Source organism: Phocoena sinus, chromosome 15, assembly GCF_008692025.1.
Source record: "Phocoena sinus isolate mPhoSin1 chromosome 15, mPhoSin1.pri, whole genome shotgun sequence".
NCBI classification, from domain to species: domain Eukaryota; kingdom Metazoa; phylum Chordata; class Mammalia; order Artiodactyla; family Phocoenidae; genus Phocoena; species Phocoena sinus.
In genome coordinates, this window is record NC_045777.1 from 3,351,446 (window position 1) to 3,370,087 (window position 18,642).

An 18,642-nucleotide genomic window follows, 5' to 3' on the forward strand; every position below is an offset into this window, starting at 1 on the left:
CAAAATTTTTTACAATACAACATTGGTGAAAAAAGTCACTGGAGTGAATTTGACTCCAGCAGTAAAAAATAAAATAAAATTTAAAAATCCAAGTTATTATTAAGTGTAGTTTTACTCCAATGTTAATATCACGTATCCAGTTGTAGCCCAATATCTAACACACATACGGGGGAACACATCTAATGTGTTAGATTTCATGAGAGAATAAAATAATGCATCACTTGTATTTCCTGACTTATTTTCAGTGACTCACAAATGTTTGTCTCCTATATGGGTGCTTTGTAGTCACATAGGTTGATCAGAAGTGGTCCCTTATGTTTTAGTATTTTAAGTCCGCCACCAAGAGCTGGCCAGAAAATTTCCTTTGAGAGATTTTAATCTCTTGCCCCTATTTGTTCAACTAATCATTGTAGATGAACAGTTGGGGGGGGGGGGGAAATGCTGCCAAATACAACAGATTGGAGCGTTTTTCGCTTTGTGCAAGTATTCTGATAGTAGAATCACCAAGCTCTTTCTTCAGTTGTTTATGTATGTAAATGTTTTTATGCTTTTTTAGGGAAGAAGAAGGGAGATAAAGATTTGAGGCTATTTACTTTGTCTCCCCACATAAGCTACCCTGTTGAGGTAAAAATATATGCTGCTTTTTTAAATTAGAATATTTTCAGTTAAACTTGGTAGATCATTCATTATTGCAGAAGACCTGTTAGCAAAAAGCATCTCATTTCAGTATTTAGAAAATTGAACAACATAGGAAAAGGACCAAGCCTTCCTTTTCTTTCTATTTCCTTTATTAAGGTGGACATCTCCAGAGAGATGAGTTCAGAGGAAAACCTTGGTTACAGGAAGTGGTGACCCTACCAAACCTGTCCAAAATGTTGAATGAAGAATGTGAAAAAGTCAGCTGAAGGGAGGGTGAGTTCTCTACACCTGGAGTTTAAAAATAGAAGAGTGTGGATGTAAGAAAAACATATTCAAGGTGGATGTGTTCTGAGAAACCTCCACTCCTTCATACCCACCTGTGGCACAGGTCATCAGAGCCATGAAGCATGCAGGTTAGTGTCCTATTTTCTTTTTTATTGAAGTATAGTTGATGTACAATATTAATAAGTTACAGGTGATTCACAGTTTTTAAAGAGTATATTCCATTTATAGTTATTATAAAATATTGGCTATATTCCCTACATATATCCTTTTAGCTTATTTTATACATAACAGCTTGTACCTCTGAGTCCCCTACCCTATATTACCCCTCTCCCCACTGCTAACCACTTGATTGTTCTCTATACCTGTGAGTCGGCTTCTTTTTTGTTATAGTCACCAGTTTGTTATTCTTAGATTCCACATGTAAGTGATATCATTCAGTATTTGTCTTTCTCTGTCTGACTTATTTCACTTAGCATAATGCCCTTCAGGTCCATCCACGTTGTTTCAAAGGGCAAAATTTCCTTCTTTTTGATGGCTGAGTAGTGACCTATTCTTGAGGTGAAGAGCCAGCTAAGTGCCTTTAAGCCCTAGAGAAAGTAGACAGGGGTAAGCAGAAGACTTTGTTAGGGGCCAAAGCATGAGAGGGGACTGGTCCAGCAGGTGAAATGCTGTCAAAGCAGCCACTTCAACCTTGCAGACTTTAAGTGCCATAAAGGCAGTTTTCTCAAACTTTAACCTCCAAAGATGTTGTTAAAACACAGACTCTGATTCTGGAAGCCAGCGTTTACCTTTACCCTTGTGAGTGCCAACTTAAAAAAAAAAAAAAGCACAATGTGAAAGTCGTGAGTTAAGTTGTACTGGGGGCAAAATGAGGACTGTAGCCTGGGAGACAGCATCTCAGAGAGCTCTGAGAAATCGCTCCAAAGAGGTTGGGGGGAAGGTCAGTATAGATGTGATTTTGGTGAAGGGGGAGTACATGCAGTCAAACACGTATCTTTTGGCAGAAGGTTTCTGCGAGTCACGAGGAGCAGACGTCACCATGAAGGATTTTAGTGCTTTTCTAGATACGAGGAGATACAAGAAGTGGGCTCTTAAAAATGGCTCCTGGAAATATCTAACTATCTGAAGACCTGCTGTGCTAGTTTTTTCCAGAGCACAGAGTCCCTCATTTCTGCTCTCCACCCTGAGCTCCTTTCAGGGGGTGTCGAAGGTCAGCAGCCGCAGCAACATGTGATTTAACCCTTGTAGAGGTGGATGGCAAGTGCCAATTTGTAGTTGACATGGGGAAGGAGAAATAATGTTCCCCCTACCCTCTAGCCTCTTGGCTGAGATCCCCTGTAATAAGAGACAGATTAACACAAGGAAAACCAACAGAAGTTGAATAACCTGTGTGCTCCCTGCGTACATGGGAGACACCCAGGAAAAGTGAGGAACTCCCAGACACGGCCCAGCCGCCATAAATACCATCTCCAGCTAAAGACAAAAGATGTTGGATTTGGGAGAGCGAGTGAAAGGAAGTTGTCAGGAAAAGCACAGGAAACGGGAGTATAGTTGTTACGCAGGTTTAACTCCTGCCTTAATATAAGAGTTGATAAGACTGATAAGAATTTCTAGATTTAGTTCATCCTCCTCTTCCAGGCACAGAGAGGAAGACACCCTTACAGATGGAGAGTTCCCTTAACAATGTAAATGTGTTTTTACAAAAGGGTAACGTCTCAGTTTTCAAAGCCTCTCCAGTGTCTGCTGTTTCTCAAAAATGATCAGCCTAAAAAAATCCTCATGCCAAAGAGGCATATTTTGTGGCGGCAAGTTCTGCCCCCCTCCACCCTCTTAGGGTTATTTTTGGCTGGGCCTGACAGCTACATTGACATGAGACAGATCAACAGGAGAAAAGCACGCCAATTTATTCAACACGAGTCTTCCAGGACCCAGAAGCCTTCATAAAGAATGAAGACCCAGAGAAATGGTGACACTAACTTGCTTTTATATTAGGTTGAACAAAGTGGGCAATTGTCGAAAAGTGACTTGCACGATGTGGACGACTAGAGGAAGTTAAGACTCATTTGAACAAATCAAGTTTGTGTAGAGTTCTCTCCGTCTCAACTTCTCATCCCTGACGATGAAAAACGTTACTTTCCTCCTGGTATAAGGAGCACATCTTTCGTAGAGGAATTTAATTTCCTGCTTTTAAGAGAATGCAGAAAGGTAGGAGTGTTTTTTCTTGTACTTGCTGTTTTTCAAGTGCCTTGAACTCAAAATCATCCAAACGCCAGGGCGACGTGTTTCGGGGTGGTGTGTTCTGATCTCCTTCACCATTAGTGGGTCTGAAGTGGGGCTCACAATACGAGGAGTAAGGCCTAAAATTGTGCTAGCTGAACGGGATCGAAAGTTAAATATGCATCATTAGTTTTCTCTAAAATATCGTGCAACCTGGGACAGTTATATGTACGACTCTCCCATTTTTAAATTTCCATATATATTTTCCAGTGTTATCACAGTTAATTCCTTAAATACCAAATTGCTGAGGATAGATATACGATTGGTATTTTTCGAAACAGGGTCTCTGAAGATTTTTATAAACGAATGATTTATGTTCCTTCATGGAGCATTGTCTCTATGCTATAAATAGTGTTTTATGATATCAAAGTCGATGCAGGGAGGCTTTTGGACTGAGGTGGTTTTAACCCCTTCTTCGCCTACCTAAGCAGACCAAACCCTAAGCGGAATATTTCCTGCAAATGCCTCAAGAGCAGGAAAAACAACCCAGTCACCAGCAGCCAATCAGGCTTTCCCAAATGGCACGACCACCTAAGCCACAGCCAATCAAATGATCTCCTTGCTTCTGCATCCTCTCTATAAAATTTTCCGCCCTCAGCTCCTGTCTGGGAAGTAAGTAGTGCTCCGAACCTCTAAGGCTTTTTGCTGCTGCTCAATTTGAATTGATTTTTGCTCAAATCAATCCTTAAATCTTTCAAAGAGAAAAGTCTTAATCTTCTTGTGTCTGCAATCAAACAGTCCTCCCCACTCCCCATGTCTTTTTGATTACAAGAAAAATGTCTCCATTTGGGCAGAGGGCATTCACAGAACCGATTCAGTGCTTCCCGAAAAGGTTTAGATGCCACCTCGTGGATAAGAAAAGAGCCGCATCCAAAGATAATCTACCATTTTCTGTACAAACAAATGATTTAAAAAACCTCCAGCATGGTTAACTTTCAAGTTATCAAAAAATTATGTGTAAACCCCGTTAAAAACAAGACAGCAGGCCCCAAATGAGTCGCTTATGCTAAGCCCCACTTCACCAAACCGAGACTTAGTTTCAGCTCTCCCCAGACGGAATCTTCAGCCAGTCTGTCGGAACAGCCCAGTCGGGACTCGTTCAGTCGCCTGCCTGGTCCGCGCCCTGCCATCCAGGCCCCTAAAGGAAGGCGACCTTGACACAACCAATCTGCTTTTCGCTGGTGTAACTTTCTTGACGGCTCCCTTCTGCCTGTAGTTCCATTTTATACAGCCCCACAGAGCTCCTTTCTAGCTGCTGGACTCGATGCTGCTGATTCGTGAATCACAGAATAAAGTCAGTAAGATTGAAATTTACTCACTGAACTTGCTTTTTTACACCCCAAAATTATTTTTTTAAACTGCCACTATTTGGTAGACTCAAAAGAGGGCGCCTCATTGTCAGAGTGAGTTTAGAAAGAGGGGCAGGAAACCTTTCAGAATGCTTACGCCAGTAGCTGCCCACAACTGCCATCTCCCAGCCGGGGGGCTTCCTCGAAAAGGCACGGGGCTCATTTCTGGATGCGTGAGTTCACATGCAATAGATTTCTACCACGTTATGTCAATTTTATTGAATTTTCATCTGCTTCCCTAACCACCTTTGGGGGTAATAAAAGGAAGAGGGACCCAAGAAAGGTACAGCCAGGGGTGCTCCTCAGATGCATCTAGTAATGTTGCCATGCATGCTCCTTAGTATTAAGAAAGGAATTGGAACAGAATTTCCCCCTCAAGCAGTTTTTTGAACTAATCAGGGAGAGAAATAAGACAAACTCTGAAATAAAACTGCATAAACGGCAAATGAAAACCATACCAGAAAAATCCAGGCAATATTTTTCTAGTGTTTAATTGATCTCAAGGAAGGAAAAAGTCCAGATTCACAAAAACCTACGTGTATTGTTTTATTATATACAAAACCAAGCATACAATAATTACACAGCAAATAACATGCTGAATATTTTCAGGCCATTTTGAATGGTGCTCTGTACATGTACATGAATAAGTAATAAATGCTGCTTCTCTATTACCTTGAAATACGGTACCACCAAGAGTTTTATATTTTTATTTTACTACTCACGTAAATGAGCACAAAGGAAAGAGGAAATAGATAATATTTAAACATGGAAGGTAGAAATTCTTCCTTCTGGAAACTAACCAAATAGGCCTAAGAACCACTACTAATCAATGATATCCTCTCCCCCATCTTTTCTGTCATAGCCACCAATCCCACCCTATTCCAGTTAAGTTACAAACCTTCAGCCAGTTTAGTCATTAAAGATTTGAGAAGTAGTCTCAAGCTAAACAATTGTAGCTAATACTGATATATTTTGTAATTCATTTTTGTACTGTTTTTACAACTTTTCCCCCTGATCCTAAGCTTGAAGCAGTTCTTCTTACATTCTCTAAACTTTGGGGGGTTTTTTTCTACCATTTATTTTATTTTATTGGATAATTTTAATTGGTTTAAATGCAACACGTATGTAAACAACTCCACAGAAATGAGAGGCACTTCTTAGAAATACAGTGACTCATGTCACAAGATTCAATGGCTTCGATTTGATGAACTGAATGAGCTCCTGACTCAACTCTCCAATGTCGTCTGCTTGAATGGCAAGGTCTTTATCTGCAGCGTTTACTGCATTAAGATGTGTGCATCAGAAATCATAAAATTGTGCTTATCTTCCATAATGAACCTATATCCATTAGGAGCTCTGATCCAATCACAATAATGTTGGTTAAAATAAACTACGAACCCGAGGCAAAAAAGTAAACAAGCCACTTTTTCAGGCTTTTAAAACTGTCTTAACATGTGACATTATAGCTATCCCCCCAAATTAAGCAACCGACTTCAAGTCAAAGAGCTAGGAACACATGGAACATTCGAGGCGTTACCTCAGCATTTCTCAATCAGCTCAGACATACACGAGGCCGGGAAAGGTCTCTGAGGGTACCTGCACAGGTGCATTACTGGTAGAGGCGGCAGCTCAGCATAAACCCTGTGGGATTAATATCAGGCGTATATATGTGTATATAGATGTGTGTAAATATATGTAACGTGCTTACAGAGATTTATCGACCCGGAATACTTCATAAAGAGCTGCATAAAAATCTAGCAGAGAGGGCTTCCCTGGTGGCGCAGTGGTTGAGAGTCCGCCTGCCGATGCAGGGGGCACGGGTTCATGCCCCGGTCGGGGAGGATCCCACATGCCACGGAGCGGCTGGGCCCACGAGCCATGGCCGCTGAGCCTGCGCATCCGGAGCCTGTGCTCCGCAACGGGAGAGGCCACAACAGTGAGAGGCCCGCGTACCGCAAAAAAAAAAAAAAAAAAAAAAAAAAATCTAACAGAGAAAGACTCATGAATTGGGTCCTATATACACGCCAGCAGTGTATATAGGACTAACCCATCTGTACTCACTGGAGCAGGGCCGTCGAGGGACATCTGGGGTGCCACTCAGGAACCACAGAAAGGAAAAGTAAGACTAGCACTGTTTTCAAAACACTATACTTAGTACTGAGTACAAAAGTTATAGTATAATTGCGAACCATGGAAGTAATGCCTGCCAGATGTACATTGTTTGTTCATTTATAAAAATGCGTAAGATTTTATTGTAAGCAGTGCTTTCTCCAGTAGGGTGGTGTGAGAGAGAATATAAGAGGGACTCTGTAAAAGAAGTCTTAGAAGAAAAAAAATTACCGTAAAAATTTTTGTTGTTCAATTAAAATCAGATTTTAAAAGGGCATCTTAATATTCAACTTCGGCCTATTATTTTAATTATTTATAAATGCATCTTGTCTTTATGTTAACTTAAACAGTGCCTTGGATGACACTGAGTTACTGGGTGAAAAGTCTGCGAGTTAGTAAATATTTTCAGATGAAAAGTGCCGAGTTTTTCATTTGTCCCAAAGGTGAGAAGACAGAAACATATATATGTAAAAAAACAAATAGGATAATCGTTTGAAGGGATAAAATCAGCTACAGTCATTAAAACATACTGTACATCAAGAAGTAGTCAAGCAAAGGTTCTACGGATATTCACCATAATATCAAGAGAAATCTCTCAGCACAACCATAGGGACAAGTAGATGTGACTTAACAGCAGTTAAATAAGAAGCATTTAGGGGAGTCAGGAAGCCGCAGGGCCAGGTGAGGAGGTTAAGACATTCAGTAACTTTATCCATGGTCCGCCCTCCCACTCCCCGCTCCCAGCAAGATTATAAAGTCCTGTTCTTGCAAATGAAGACAGATATCATTCTGATGATTTTTCCCACGGCACCTCTTCAGAGAAGCCACACACGCCGGGGATTCTGGTGCCAACTGTTTCATTCTTCCTCCCATCACGTGCTAACAACTGTGCTTAGACCCGCCGACATCCACTGGGACGAAGCCTGCACGCTATTTTAAGTTCAGCTTAGAGAATACAGAAATGGACTTCGCCACCACCTCTAAATTGAAAAGGCCTTTTTTTTTTTTTTTTTTTTTTTTGCGGTAAGCGGGCCTCTCACTGTTGTGGCCTCTCCCGTTGCGGAGCACAGGCTCCGGACGCGCAGGCTCAGCGGCCATGGCTCACGGGCCCAGCCGCTCCGTGGCATGTGGGATCTTCCCGGACCGGGGCACGAACCCACGTCCCCTGCATCGGCAGGCGGACTCTCAACCACTGCGCCACCAGGGAAGCCCGGCCTTGTTTTTTTTAAACCCATATCAGGGAAAGTGTTTGAAAGCACTAGATTCCACTGTCTGGAAGGAGCAGGCAGCTTAGTGATAAATGACTTTGCTCATAATAGCTGCTCCGTAACTCGAGGAAGAGCCGAAGCTTCCCCAGGAGTGAGATGCCCGGACCTTCTGCTTGAATAGTTTAGGATGAGGATGCAGAGAGCCCTATTTCAGACCTTCAGGATTCTACACCGTTTGAAGCAGTACGCACTAGTTTACCTGCGCTGTACGTGGCCTGGCTGAGGTTTCAGAAGTTTAGTCCACTCTTCCCTTGGAGAGCTGTCGTTTTATTTCTTTATACGGCACAGACCCTTGGTTAATTTTTATCTGAAGGGCTCTCATTTGCCTAAGACTGTCAACACAAAATATGGTTACTGAAAGACACCCTTCTTTGGAAACGACCCTGTTGTGGCTTGGGTGGGCGTGGCGTGGACTAAAGAACTGGTCAACCTCTTCAGTGTCAGTGATCCCAAAGTCTCTTAAAGTTCACAGTATTGTAACTTTTGGAAGAGCTCTAATACTGGGGCACCTGCAGGTCCTTGCAATTCATCGTCTCAGTTATGGTTTGAATTTGTGTGTGTTTTGTTTTCCTCCATTTGTTTTGAGCTTTTTCTCGCTGGATACAGTGGCTCGAGCACAATTATTTGCATTTCCCTTTTGCTTAAGACTTGCATGTGCTGGCGCTCTGGAGGCCTTGTAGGTGTCCGTGGAGTCCCCGATCACCGCTGGCTGCCTGGGAAGGCGAAGGTTCACGCTGCTCTTGATCTTAGGGTCACCGCTGTCCCCACAGGACAGACCCCAGTGCTGCAGCTTGGAGCTCTTGTTGGATTTCTTTTTCTTCTCCTCTGTCTGCACGTCCAGGGTTTGCTTCTGAGAACACAGTCTGCTGCTATTCAGCACATCGAGGGGTCTGGTGGAAGCCTCACATGTGTAATACGATGGATGGACCTCTTCGCGGTGCACGTCTTTCTTTCGTGAAGGGCCTGACTTCGGAGGCCCTTCCTGCTGAGGCCTGGACAGAGCGTTGGCAATCAGCTTGCTTCTCCCAGGGCTTTTCAGAGCCCCCGAGGTCCCAGGGGCAGTGGGAGGCCTCGCCTTGGCCCCCTTTCCTTTCTCGCACTGGACCGTCTGGATCTGCAGCCACTCGAGCTGGACAAGCCTGTCGATGTACTTCCCCAGCAGCCCCCCGGTTCTGGGCACGGCCTCTGTCCTGCGCTCAGAGTGCAAGAGCACAGCCATGTCCCGCAGGTCCCAGGAGTTACACGGGGCCGGGAGGAAGTCAGGGTAAGAGTATTCGGGCTGTTGGGTGGGACCCTGCCCTGGGTGCGGATCGAAGTGAGCCGCATCGATCTCTTCGGCTCGAAGATGAAGATCTGGAGGCGTGAGGGGAGAAGGGGGGACGGGGATTCTTTCTGAATCAGAGAGGTCACTGGCATTGTCCTCCTCAGCATCTTCTTTGATAATTTTCATCGTCTGAAAGTCCAGAAACAACGTGTTCCCTGAGGACGCCCGACACCTGTAGCCAAGGGGACTCCTTTTGGGGTTTCCTTCCGGGGAAATGCTTTCCTTCAGTTTATCCTCAGTTGGTTGGGGGACACATCCTCCGAGACCGCTTTTCAGCTGGGACGAGATATGGGGGACTTGGGATTTACTCTGCCTTTTTCTTGAATTCTTTGGACGCTGTACTTTATTCCAAGAGGGGCCTGCATTCATATTGCTGCGAGAAATAAACCTGCAATTCTTAGTCCATCTGACAAAAACTGGCCAGCCGATGATTGAACAACGGGACCAAAAGAACCCCCTGGTGGTATATTTCAGCTACCGCGAGGCATTAGAAAATGTGAGGCCTCTGAACTCACAGAACAAGTTACAGGACAATTTTCCACTTGACACTCTACTTAGGAAACATCATAGAGCAGGTGCCAGAGTACATGCACGGATTCTGTTTTACATCAAACATTAGCTTTTAAGAAAAACACTAACATTTCATAAAGTGCTTATATTATCATTTTAAACATTAGTAACATCTCTCATAGGACTCTGTCCTGTTAATGATGAGCAGTGTTTAATAACACGAACAAGTCAAATCCACAGCTTTCTTTTATATACCTACTTTCAATTAAATGTAAACAGGATGTAAAATACAAGTTTTACAGAACTTAATCACTGGTTGGTGGTAATTCTGAGCTGACAAAAATCTTAAGGAAAAGTGTAGCATACACAACCTACACCTTAAACCAAAAGCTTATCAAAGTGTTTTCAAATAGAAAACACACTCAGAAAAGCTGTTTAGAGGAATAGGAATAAAATCATACCTTTTAACACAATATGAATTTAAAAAATAGGTTTAATGCAATCCTTCGAATGGCGGGGAAGTAGACATTGTGAATACCGTGGGCATTACCAGCATGGCAACTGATTCTTCCTCTAATTTATTCTGAGACAGGGTCTCATATCAGAGTTGAAAATATTTTCTTTTTGACTTATTTACCAAGAACGTAGCATTTTGCCAAGATGAATAATACTTCTCAGCAATATCAGTCTGGTGGGGTTAAAAGAATTGGGTGGTAGGGCTTTCCTGGTGGCGCAGTGGTTGGGAGTCCGCCTGCCGATGCAGGGGACGCGGGTTCGTGCCCCGGTCCGGGAGGATCCCACGTGCCGCGGAGCGGCTGGGCCCGTGGGCCATGGCCGCTGAGCCTGCGCGTCCGGAGCCTGCGCTCCGCAACGGGAGAGGCCACAGCAGTGAGACGCCCGCGTACCGCAAAAAAAAAAAAAAAAAAAAAGGGTGGTAAACATGCTTTGTGGAAACCTCAGAGGTTCATTTGTCTGGTTTACATTCGTCTGTGTTTCTACCACACTAAGCAATTACTTGAAAATGTGTCACTTCTTAACAAATAAACACGTTGGAGGTTAAATCATTGCCAGTAGCATAACACGTGCTCAATAAATGTTGACGAAATGGATAAAGGAATTGCCATTATTTAGAACTCATAGCCAATATTGTTAAAACTTTCATTTACCTCTAGCTGTCTGTGTGCATCCATAAACGTTAACAGTATCCTTTTTATATAAAAGGAAACTAACATAGACAGATGATTAAGGGATTTACCCAAAATTGTGGATTCTGCTAACAGTGCAAGAATTATGACCTCTGGAATTTTTACCAACTAGTAATGTTTAAAATCATTTCTGCCAGACAAGAAATATAAGTATATATTTCCTATCAACAGACATATTTTTTCCCAACCACACATATCAATCTGGAGAACTGAGATAACGTGCCTTTTGCAAGATAAAGCAATTACATGAAAAACGATTTACCTGCTTTTCTGATAAGTTTTATTCACCCTATTCCCTTTCTTGAAAAAGTCACACGGCTGATCATCATCTAGGGTTTGATGGACTGTCTAAAAAACAGACACGTAGTTAATAAATACCCTGAACACACACACACACACACACACACACACACACACAAGAAACGAAACGAACAGGAAAAGAAACCCAACAAATCTAAATAAGATTTTACTTCAAAGTTTACATCACCTTTGCTGTAGCGCTCGAAATATTCTTGCTCAGTCTGTTGGGAGATGATGGCAGCAGGGGAAGTAACTTCTTTATTCCTCTTATATTTGGAAAGGACTCCTTACCACCGGAACTAGAAGCAACAGAAGTGTTGGTAAGTACTGACTGCAAACGGTCCTATCACCGGTATTGTGTTGGTTTTCACTTGTTTGTTCTTAAATATTCAAATTGTGTAGAAAAACTGGTGGAAGGATATTGCCTTCTATTTATGGTTTAATCTTGTTTGTTTTTCACAGTGGATATTAGATACAAGATCACACTACTACAAATGGATTCCCTCTCTCTCTCTCCCCATACCCACACATACCCACACACAAAATCCCCTTGGAAATAACATACTGTGGAAATCTGTGGGGCTAATTAAGGTCGGGTGTTGCTCCGAAGTTCCCATGTCCATTCATTCATTCATTCGTTCGTTCTTTCAACAAACAATTACAGGAGTGCCTAGAAAACGGCAGGATTACACACATGCCCTGCTCTTGTGGAGCTTAAACTCTGCTGTGGAGGCTCTCTTTCAAGTCTCCTGCCTTCACTATCACATCAATCCACGAAAAAGTCATATCAGTATCTTCATACACATCACACGATGTTATCTCTTTGTGACATTTTGTTGATTTGTACCACCCAAGGTTGCTTTTCGCCTCTTATTTTGAGTGGGCTACTAAAAGTGCCCCATTTGAACGTGAATACGTATTTCTTTCTTCCATAATATCCCCTGCCTCTGAAAAATGGAAGAGGTGGGATTATAGAAGATTTTTATTTCCTTCCTAAAACTTTGCTGTGTTATTTTTCAAAAGAAGCACGTGTGCCATTTTGGTCAGTGTACATACGATGGGAATAAAAAACACATGCGGGCCCTCACAATGAATGAATTATACCATAATCAACGGCTTGATTCGTTTTGGGCGTAGAAAATGTTCTTTACCAACACTCCTCCAATTAGCCTGGTGCACTCCCATCTTCTCGCCTTCACCTGGCAAGCTTTACACCCTAGGCTGTGCCGTTTTCTGCACCAAATTAGAGACAGATGACAGCCTGCAGGGTCCCTAAGGACGCAGAAAACAAGCTCCGGTTTCCCTGACGGTTCCGCCTCCCATCGGAACAAAGCTAAAAGTCTGAGATTCTGGCTCCAGAAATGCGTCCCAAGCGCCAGAGGCTGCTTGCTTAAAGGCAACCGCATATGTCACCCCAGGGTATGAACTGTTACTCCCACATCTTCCTCTCCGGCGCGGCCCCACGAGACAGCCGCAGCCGCAGCCACGCCGCCTGCTCCCCACCCCCGGGGACGGTCCCGGGCGGCAAAGCATTGTGGGTGCCGTGAGGACAGGACGCTTCTCTACGCAGCGAGGCTCCCTCGGTCTGGCCTAGGGTCCATGCTGCAGGGCAAACGTCCAAAGAGCTGGCTAGCCTCGAGGCTTAAAATCAGCCTGGGGACGAGCTCCTGGAAAGGCCGGGCTTTGCACGCCTCCCCCGCCCCCATTAACCCAGAAATCCGAGGACCAGCAGCATGCACATTCCTGGTCCTCCGTTTGTGCAGACGCGGAGCTATGATCGATCGGCGGGCGGGCCAGGCAGACGCGGACAGAGATTGATCAGACCTGTTTCGCGATCGCCGAGGACACTTGACGCGGCCGCCGGCCTTCCTTCCCGGGTCCGGGCGGGAGGCCGGACTGCGGCGCGCTGCTGCAGGCGCGGCGGCGGCGCTCGGGCTGCGGGAGTCCGCGCGCGGCCGCGTCACGAGGGGCGGGGCGGAGGCTCGCCGGGAAGTTGCACCGACAAGTTGCAGCCGTGTAAGTAACGCCAGGGCCCCGGGGGTGGGAGCGGCCGCTGGGCGGACACCGCCTTCCCCCAGGCACCCGGGAAGAAGCAGAAGGCCGGCGCCACCCCGCGCTCCGCGGTGGCCCCGAAAAGCTTCCACGAGAGCAAGCACTCATCGATTGAAATCAGCTTTTTTTTTTTTGGCTGCCCAAAGCGAAAAACCCCGGGCGAGGACTCGAGGGGCGAAGTGGCTGTCGAGGGGAGGGCGCAGCCGGCCCACTGGATCCCCTGCAGTCAGAGGTTTCGGCGGACCCTCCCCAGGGGCAGCTGAGCACGGCCGGGGACACCGAGGGAGCGGACGCGGGGTCGGAAGGCCGCCCCTCGGTTCCACCTCCCCATCGCTCGACGGCCAGCCGGGCCATGTTCAGAGGCTCGGGCTCCGCGGTCCTCCCCGCCGCCGCCGCCGGTTTCCGGAAGCCCGCCCCGCGGAGCCTCAGCTGCCTCTCGGACCTGGACGGCGGCGCGGCCCGGGAGTCGCGGCCCTGCAGGCCCCCCAGGAGCCCGGGCAGCGCGCCGCCGCCGCCGCCCGCGCCGTCCGGCTGTGACCCCTGCCTGCGGCCCATTATCCTAAGGCGGGCGCGCTCGCTGCCCAGCTCGCCTGAGCGCCGCCGTAAAGGCGCAGGCGCGCAGGGCGCTGCGTGCCGGCCGGGCTGCAGCCGGCAGCACCGCGTGCGCTTCGCCGACGCTCTGGGCCTGGAGCTGGCGCAGGTCAAGGTGTTCAACGCGGGGGACGACCCGTCCGTGCCGCTGCACGTGTTGTCGCGGCTCGCCATCAACTCGGACCTGTGCTGCAGCAGCCAGGACCTGGAGTTCACCCTGCAGTGCCTGGTGCCTGACTTCCCGCCGCCCGTCGAGACCCCTGACTTCGGCGAGCGCCTGGGGCGGCAGCTCGTGTGTCTGGAGCGCGTCACCTGCTCAGACCTGGGCATCAGCGGTACGGCGCGCGTGCGCAACCTGGCCTTCGAGAAGCAGGTGGTGGTGCGCTACACATTCTCCGACTGGCGCAGCGTGCACGAGGCTGTGGCACGGTGGCGCGGGCCGGCGGGCACTGAGGGCGCCGAGGACGTCTTCACCTTCGGCTTCCCGGTGCCGCCCTTCCTGCTGGAGCTCGGCTCCCGCGTGCACTTCGCGCTGCGCTACTGTGTGGCCGGCGCCGAGTACTGGGACAACAACGACGGCCGCGACTACAGCCTCACGTGCCGCAACCATGCGCTGCACATGCTGCGCGGGGAGTGCGAGGAGAGCTGGATTCACTTCATCTGACACTCCGCGCGCAGGCCGCACCCGCGCTCACTTCCTGGCTGGGCTCTCGCATCTGGGCAGTGGCCCTTTCTCACACCCCATCTCCTAACCGAGGTCGTTTGACCTCACTTCCCACTGTAAGGTGTGCTGGCATGGCCCGTCCTGTCTTCTGCTTGCATCGTCTGTGTCACTTGGTCTAAAAAGTAACCTCAGGTGCCAGAAGGCCGAGCTGTGTCCTGTGCTGGGGCGGGGTGCTGGGTGGGTAGACTCATGGGTGCGTTGGCCCCTCTGAAGAAGGCCCAGGCAGGTGGTTTTGGAAAGGCCTGCATCCTCCCGCTGGGAAAGCCTGTGGCTTTTGCGTGTGTCCTGATTGGGTCTCTGTGAATATAGCTGTTATTTATCATCATTGTGACATTGGGACTTTTTACCCTTGGTGGATGCCTTCTTTGGAACATTCTGGATTTAATAAGCTAAAAAAGAAAAAAAGTCATTTTGTGTGTTTGTGCCCATTGTAAACAATGTACAGTGTGACCCCCATTATGGTCCCTTGTGGCATTCCTGCCCCGGGACAAGAAAAACCTGTGATCACATTTTCTTGCCAATGTCTGTAGGCTTCTAACAGCCGGGAAACTATTAATAGGCAAGAAATTTATGCCTCATCTGGTCATCGTACAACCAACCATTCCTGGGAGTTCAGGCTGCCCGGTTAGGCTGTGTGTCTCCTGCATCAGCAATTGTGAAGGAAGAAATGCTTAAAACTTTTAACTAGCAAAGGAGCCAGCCCTTTCTGCAGTCTCTTTTCGCACGTCATGTATTATTCTTGTACATGTTTGATAATTATGTATCTGCACTTAATCAGGCCATTCTGAATAGATTTGAACTACCTAAATATTTAAAGAAATTCTGCCTTAAGTTATTTCAGTTTTCAGGCAACTCTATGGAATTTCGGGCAACGATGCCCTTTGCGATGAACTTTTTGATGAATTAAGGTGACTCTATGTCTTCTTGAGCGTCAAAGTTTCCAGCAGTCATCTTTCAGAAATCACGCTACCAAGTGGAACTAGCAGGTATTTTCAGCAACAGCCAGACTGGCGGAAAAACAATACACAAATATTTATACTTTTTAAGTGTTTTAAACTGTATTTATATATGCCTGGTTTTATCAGCTACCTGCCAACTTTGTTCTTTGTGCCTTCAGATAGAAAAGTTTATAACCTCATCTGGACTTGTTTCCCAATTTTAAAATGTTAAATGCTGTTGTTTTTTTTTTTTTTTTTTAAATCTCCAACCAAGAAGTCAAGGCCATTGTCCCCTGCAGACTGCCACAAGAACTTAAAACCTCAGTGAGGGGCTGGTGATAGTTTTTGGTGCTGAGTGGTGGTCTGACGGCAGGTGCTAGCACTGAGGTGTGAAAACCCAGCTAAGATGGACACGGTCTCCAACTTAGGAAGCTTGTTTCTGAGACAGCTGAAACCAGTGTAATCAATTTTGTGATAGCTGTCACCAATGCACTGACTCTAAATTTTTGAATGCTTGTTGCCATTTGTCAAATAAGTATGTAAAGGACACATTTTGCCTTTTAACCAATTTCTTTCTTATAATTGCAACTGTGTTGTTTTTAAAATTCCATCAATAGGGGTGGCTTTCTTTGGTACCTTCTGATCTAAGAATATGGAACTTTGATTTAAAATATTGTGACTAAATTGAACAATCGTTGGCTGTTAGCACTGTGTACGCCATTGACACGCAAGAGGGAGAGAAGCCTGGTTGCATTTCCTGCTATTTGACAAACTGTCCAGTTAGTTCAGCAAGCCTGTGAGGGCCTGGGTCCCAGCCCAGCGTGCAAGGCAGTTGTCCACAGCATTCAGGTATGAGCTAGAGCTGGCAAATGTATTGCTATGTAAAGGCATGTAGAGAATCTTATAATCCATATGAAGGTCACTTACCAAAAAGGTTCTGGTCACGGAATATGAAGTAAATGTTATATCTTTAATATTAAGAGAATCTCCATGTGCCTTTGAAAAATCGTTTAAAAAATTTTAAAGCTTAAATATACCTGTCTAGTTAATAAAGAAGCTTTGGAACAGCTTAAGGAGATTCTCAGGCCTGAAAACACAGTTATGTGGCCTAGATGTTCAAATTTTGTTGTGGATTGTGCAATTCTTGGGTTGTCTTCCCAAACATATTTTAATACCTGCCATTTAAGGTGTCTTCACCTAAGCCTAAATATTAAAGTATATGTGCACAAGTGGTTAGTTGAAGTGTGTTTTTCTTGTGGTCTAATTACTGTGAAACAAGGCTTTAGAAGCATGCTGATTGTCATTTCACACATAAGTCTTATCCTTCCTAAAAGGCTGTCACATTTAGGACCTTGGTAAGTAAATAAATGCATCGTATGATGGCACCTCAACTTCAGTAGCACAGTTGTGTATGTCTTTGAGAAACCGAAATACACCCTTTTATGCCAGGTCAGTATTACATGTGAAGAAAGCTCTAGTGGGACATAAGGGATGGGACAGTTACTGTACTTCCTTAGTGCTTACTGAAGCCTGTATATGGAATAACTAGTGTGTATCTGCCTTCCCCCCCAGCACCCCGATCGTGACTCTTACTCAATTACAAAGCTTTGAACACAGGGCAAGGAAACTAACACTTATTGTGTCCTCTCTTATTTGCTTGCCTAAAATGTTAGGTGCTGTATGTATTTGATTTCATTTAATTCTGAAAATTGCACTACCTGGTAGATAATTTCCCCATTTTCTCAGCTGAAATGAATGAAGCTCGGGGAGGTTTAAGGAGCTCACCTAGAGCCCTACAGCTGGTAAGCAGCAAAGCTAGCATTCGAACCCACGCCAAAGCCCAATCTCTCTCTGCCATGTGATGAGATGTACCCAGTAAGAGCTTGTTACATTTAATTGAAAGCCCATTCGGATTGAGTGATAAGATTTTCCATCTGACATCATCATCTAAAAACCTATTTAAAAACAATTCAAATAAGGTTGAATTGTATAATAATAATGAAAAGGGCTCTGACATTTTTCTTCTCTCTACTAAAAAGTGGCAAGGTGAGAAATCACTAGCTTTTAATTTTTTGTGCTTGTCTGCTGTAATTATTTCTGAGTTGCTTGCACAGTTCACACCACAAGCATCCATTGCTTTTATCATTTAAACTGATACTTTAAATTGAAACATTCTAAAAAGCCTGGAAATACACTGTTGATGAGTCCCCTCAGTGCCAAGCCTAGATGGCCTCAGCGCTCTGTGCCCCAGGGGTCTGGGGTTCAGGCTACCGAGAGGGCAGGCACTCGCAGGCCCTGCTTCCAGGAAACCCTGGCAGGGGCGGGGCAGGGCGGGGCCGGAACGTAAGGCGGGGCGGGGTGGAGCGCGGCTGTCAGCGGGGACAGGCCCGGAGTGGTTACGCTGCCCTCTGCTGGCCCGCAGCGTGCGCCTGTCTCAGGGCACTCTGACCATCGTGTCCCCGCGGGTTCGCCGAGTGCCCCCGTGTCACTGCGGCCCCTTCCAGCCTTCGCGGGTGGCTGTCGGGAGCCCTGGAGTCTTCTTGAGCCGCCGGCGCTTCCGGCCCTCCAGGTTCAAGTCCTGCAGGCAGAGGAGGGACACTGTCGCCTTCTCTCGCGGCGCGTCCGTGCGGGGAGAGCTTCGCGGCGCGGCCGCCGGCCGACCGGCGTCAGGGGTCGGTGTCGGGGCGCGGCCGGCCCACTTACCTGAGGCCCTGAGCCTTTCCCACCACGGCGGCCCCGGTTCCGGCCTCGGGCGGCACTTGCGCCGGCGTGATGGGCGGGGCCTGTCAGGCCGGCGGCGCTGATTGGACGCGGCGCCGACTGCACGCGACGCCGACCGCACGCGACGCCGATTGGACTGGCAGTTCCCGCCTTCCCTCGGCTGCGTGAGGCGCCGCGGCGATCGCTTAAGGGAGACGCGAAGCTGGGCGGCAGCGGCAGCGGGACTACGCGTGGAGGCCTACTCCAGCCGGCAGGTTGAGCTGGGCGCCGGAGAGGACTTCCCTGACGGCGGGGTGCGCGAGTGGAGCTGCGGCGTCGGCTGGGCCTCAGGGGGCGGGCGGGCGAGCGAG

At 46.8% G+C, this 18,642-nt stretch overlaps 3 protein-coding genes and 1 long non-coding RNA gene across 9 annotated transcripts in view; 3 read left to right on the top strand and 1 right to left on the bottom strand.

Annotated features, from left to right (window-relative positions):
• Positions 1-8,898, top strand: part of LOC116740132 — a 30,564-nt gene extending 21,666 nt beyond the window's left edge. Inside the window, exons 3-6 of one of the 5 annotated variants that reach the window (XR_004345822.1) lie at positions 557-624; positions 796-1,052; positions 2,917-3,129; positions 8,769-8,898. This is a non-coding gene — a long non-coding RNA (uncharacterized LOC116740132). Of the gene's footprint in view, positions 1-556; positions 625-795; positions 1,053-2,562; positions 3,130-8,573 lie in introns of all 5 variants that reach the window. The other 4 variants (XR_004345821.1, XR_004345823.1, XR_004345819.1 and 1 more) reach the window with 4 other exon arrangements.
• Positions 7,860-13,204, bottom strand: FAM217B (family with sequence similarity 217 member B). Of its 2 annotated transcripts, none has more exons than XM_032605384.1 (4): positions 13,091-13,204; positions 11,454-11,565; positions 11,229-11,314; positions 7,860-9,624 (listed from the first exon to the last, which is right to left on the bottom strand). In XM_032605384.1, exon 4 carries the CDS (start codon positions 9,618-9,620, stop codon positions 8,466-8,468), a length of 1,155 nt encoding a protein of 384 aa, XP_032461275.1. In that variant the 5' UTR covers positions 9,621-9,624; positions 11,229-11,314; positions 11,454-11,565; positions 13,091-13,204; the 3' UTR covers positions 7,860-8,465. The 2 variants fall into 2 exon arrangements, with proteins under 2 accessions (XP_032461275.1, XP_032461274.1); XM_032605383.1 differs by lacking the exon at positions 13,091-13,204 and adding an exon at positions 11,832-11,984.
• Positions 12,005-16,962, top strand: PPP1R3D (protein phosphatase 1 regulatory subunit 3D). The gene is made up of 2 exons (XM_032605382.1): positions 12,005-13,282; positions 13,465-16,962. The coding sequence occupies exons 1-2, from the start codon at positions 13,000-13,002 to the stop codon at positions 14,571-14,573; spliced, it is 1,392 nt and encodes a 463-aa protein (XP_032461273.1). The 5' UTR covers positions 12,005-12,999; the 3' UTR covers positions 14,574-16,962.
• Positions 16,923-18,642, top strand: part of SYCP2 (synaptonemal complex protein 2) — a 74,858-nt gene continuing 73,138 nt past the window's right edge. The window contains exon 1 of the mRNA XM_032605381.1: positions 16,923-17,020. The gene's annotated coding sequence lies outside the window, so the exon portion shown is untranslated. The remainder of the gene's footprint in view (positions 17,021-18,642) is intronic.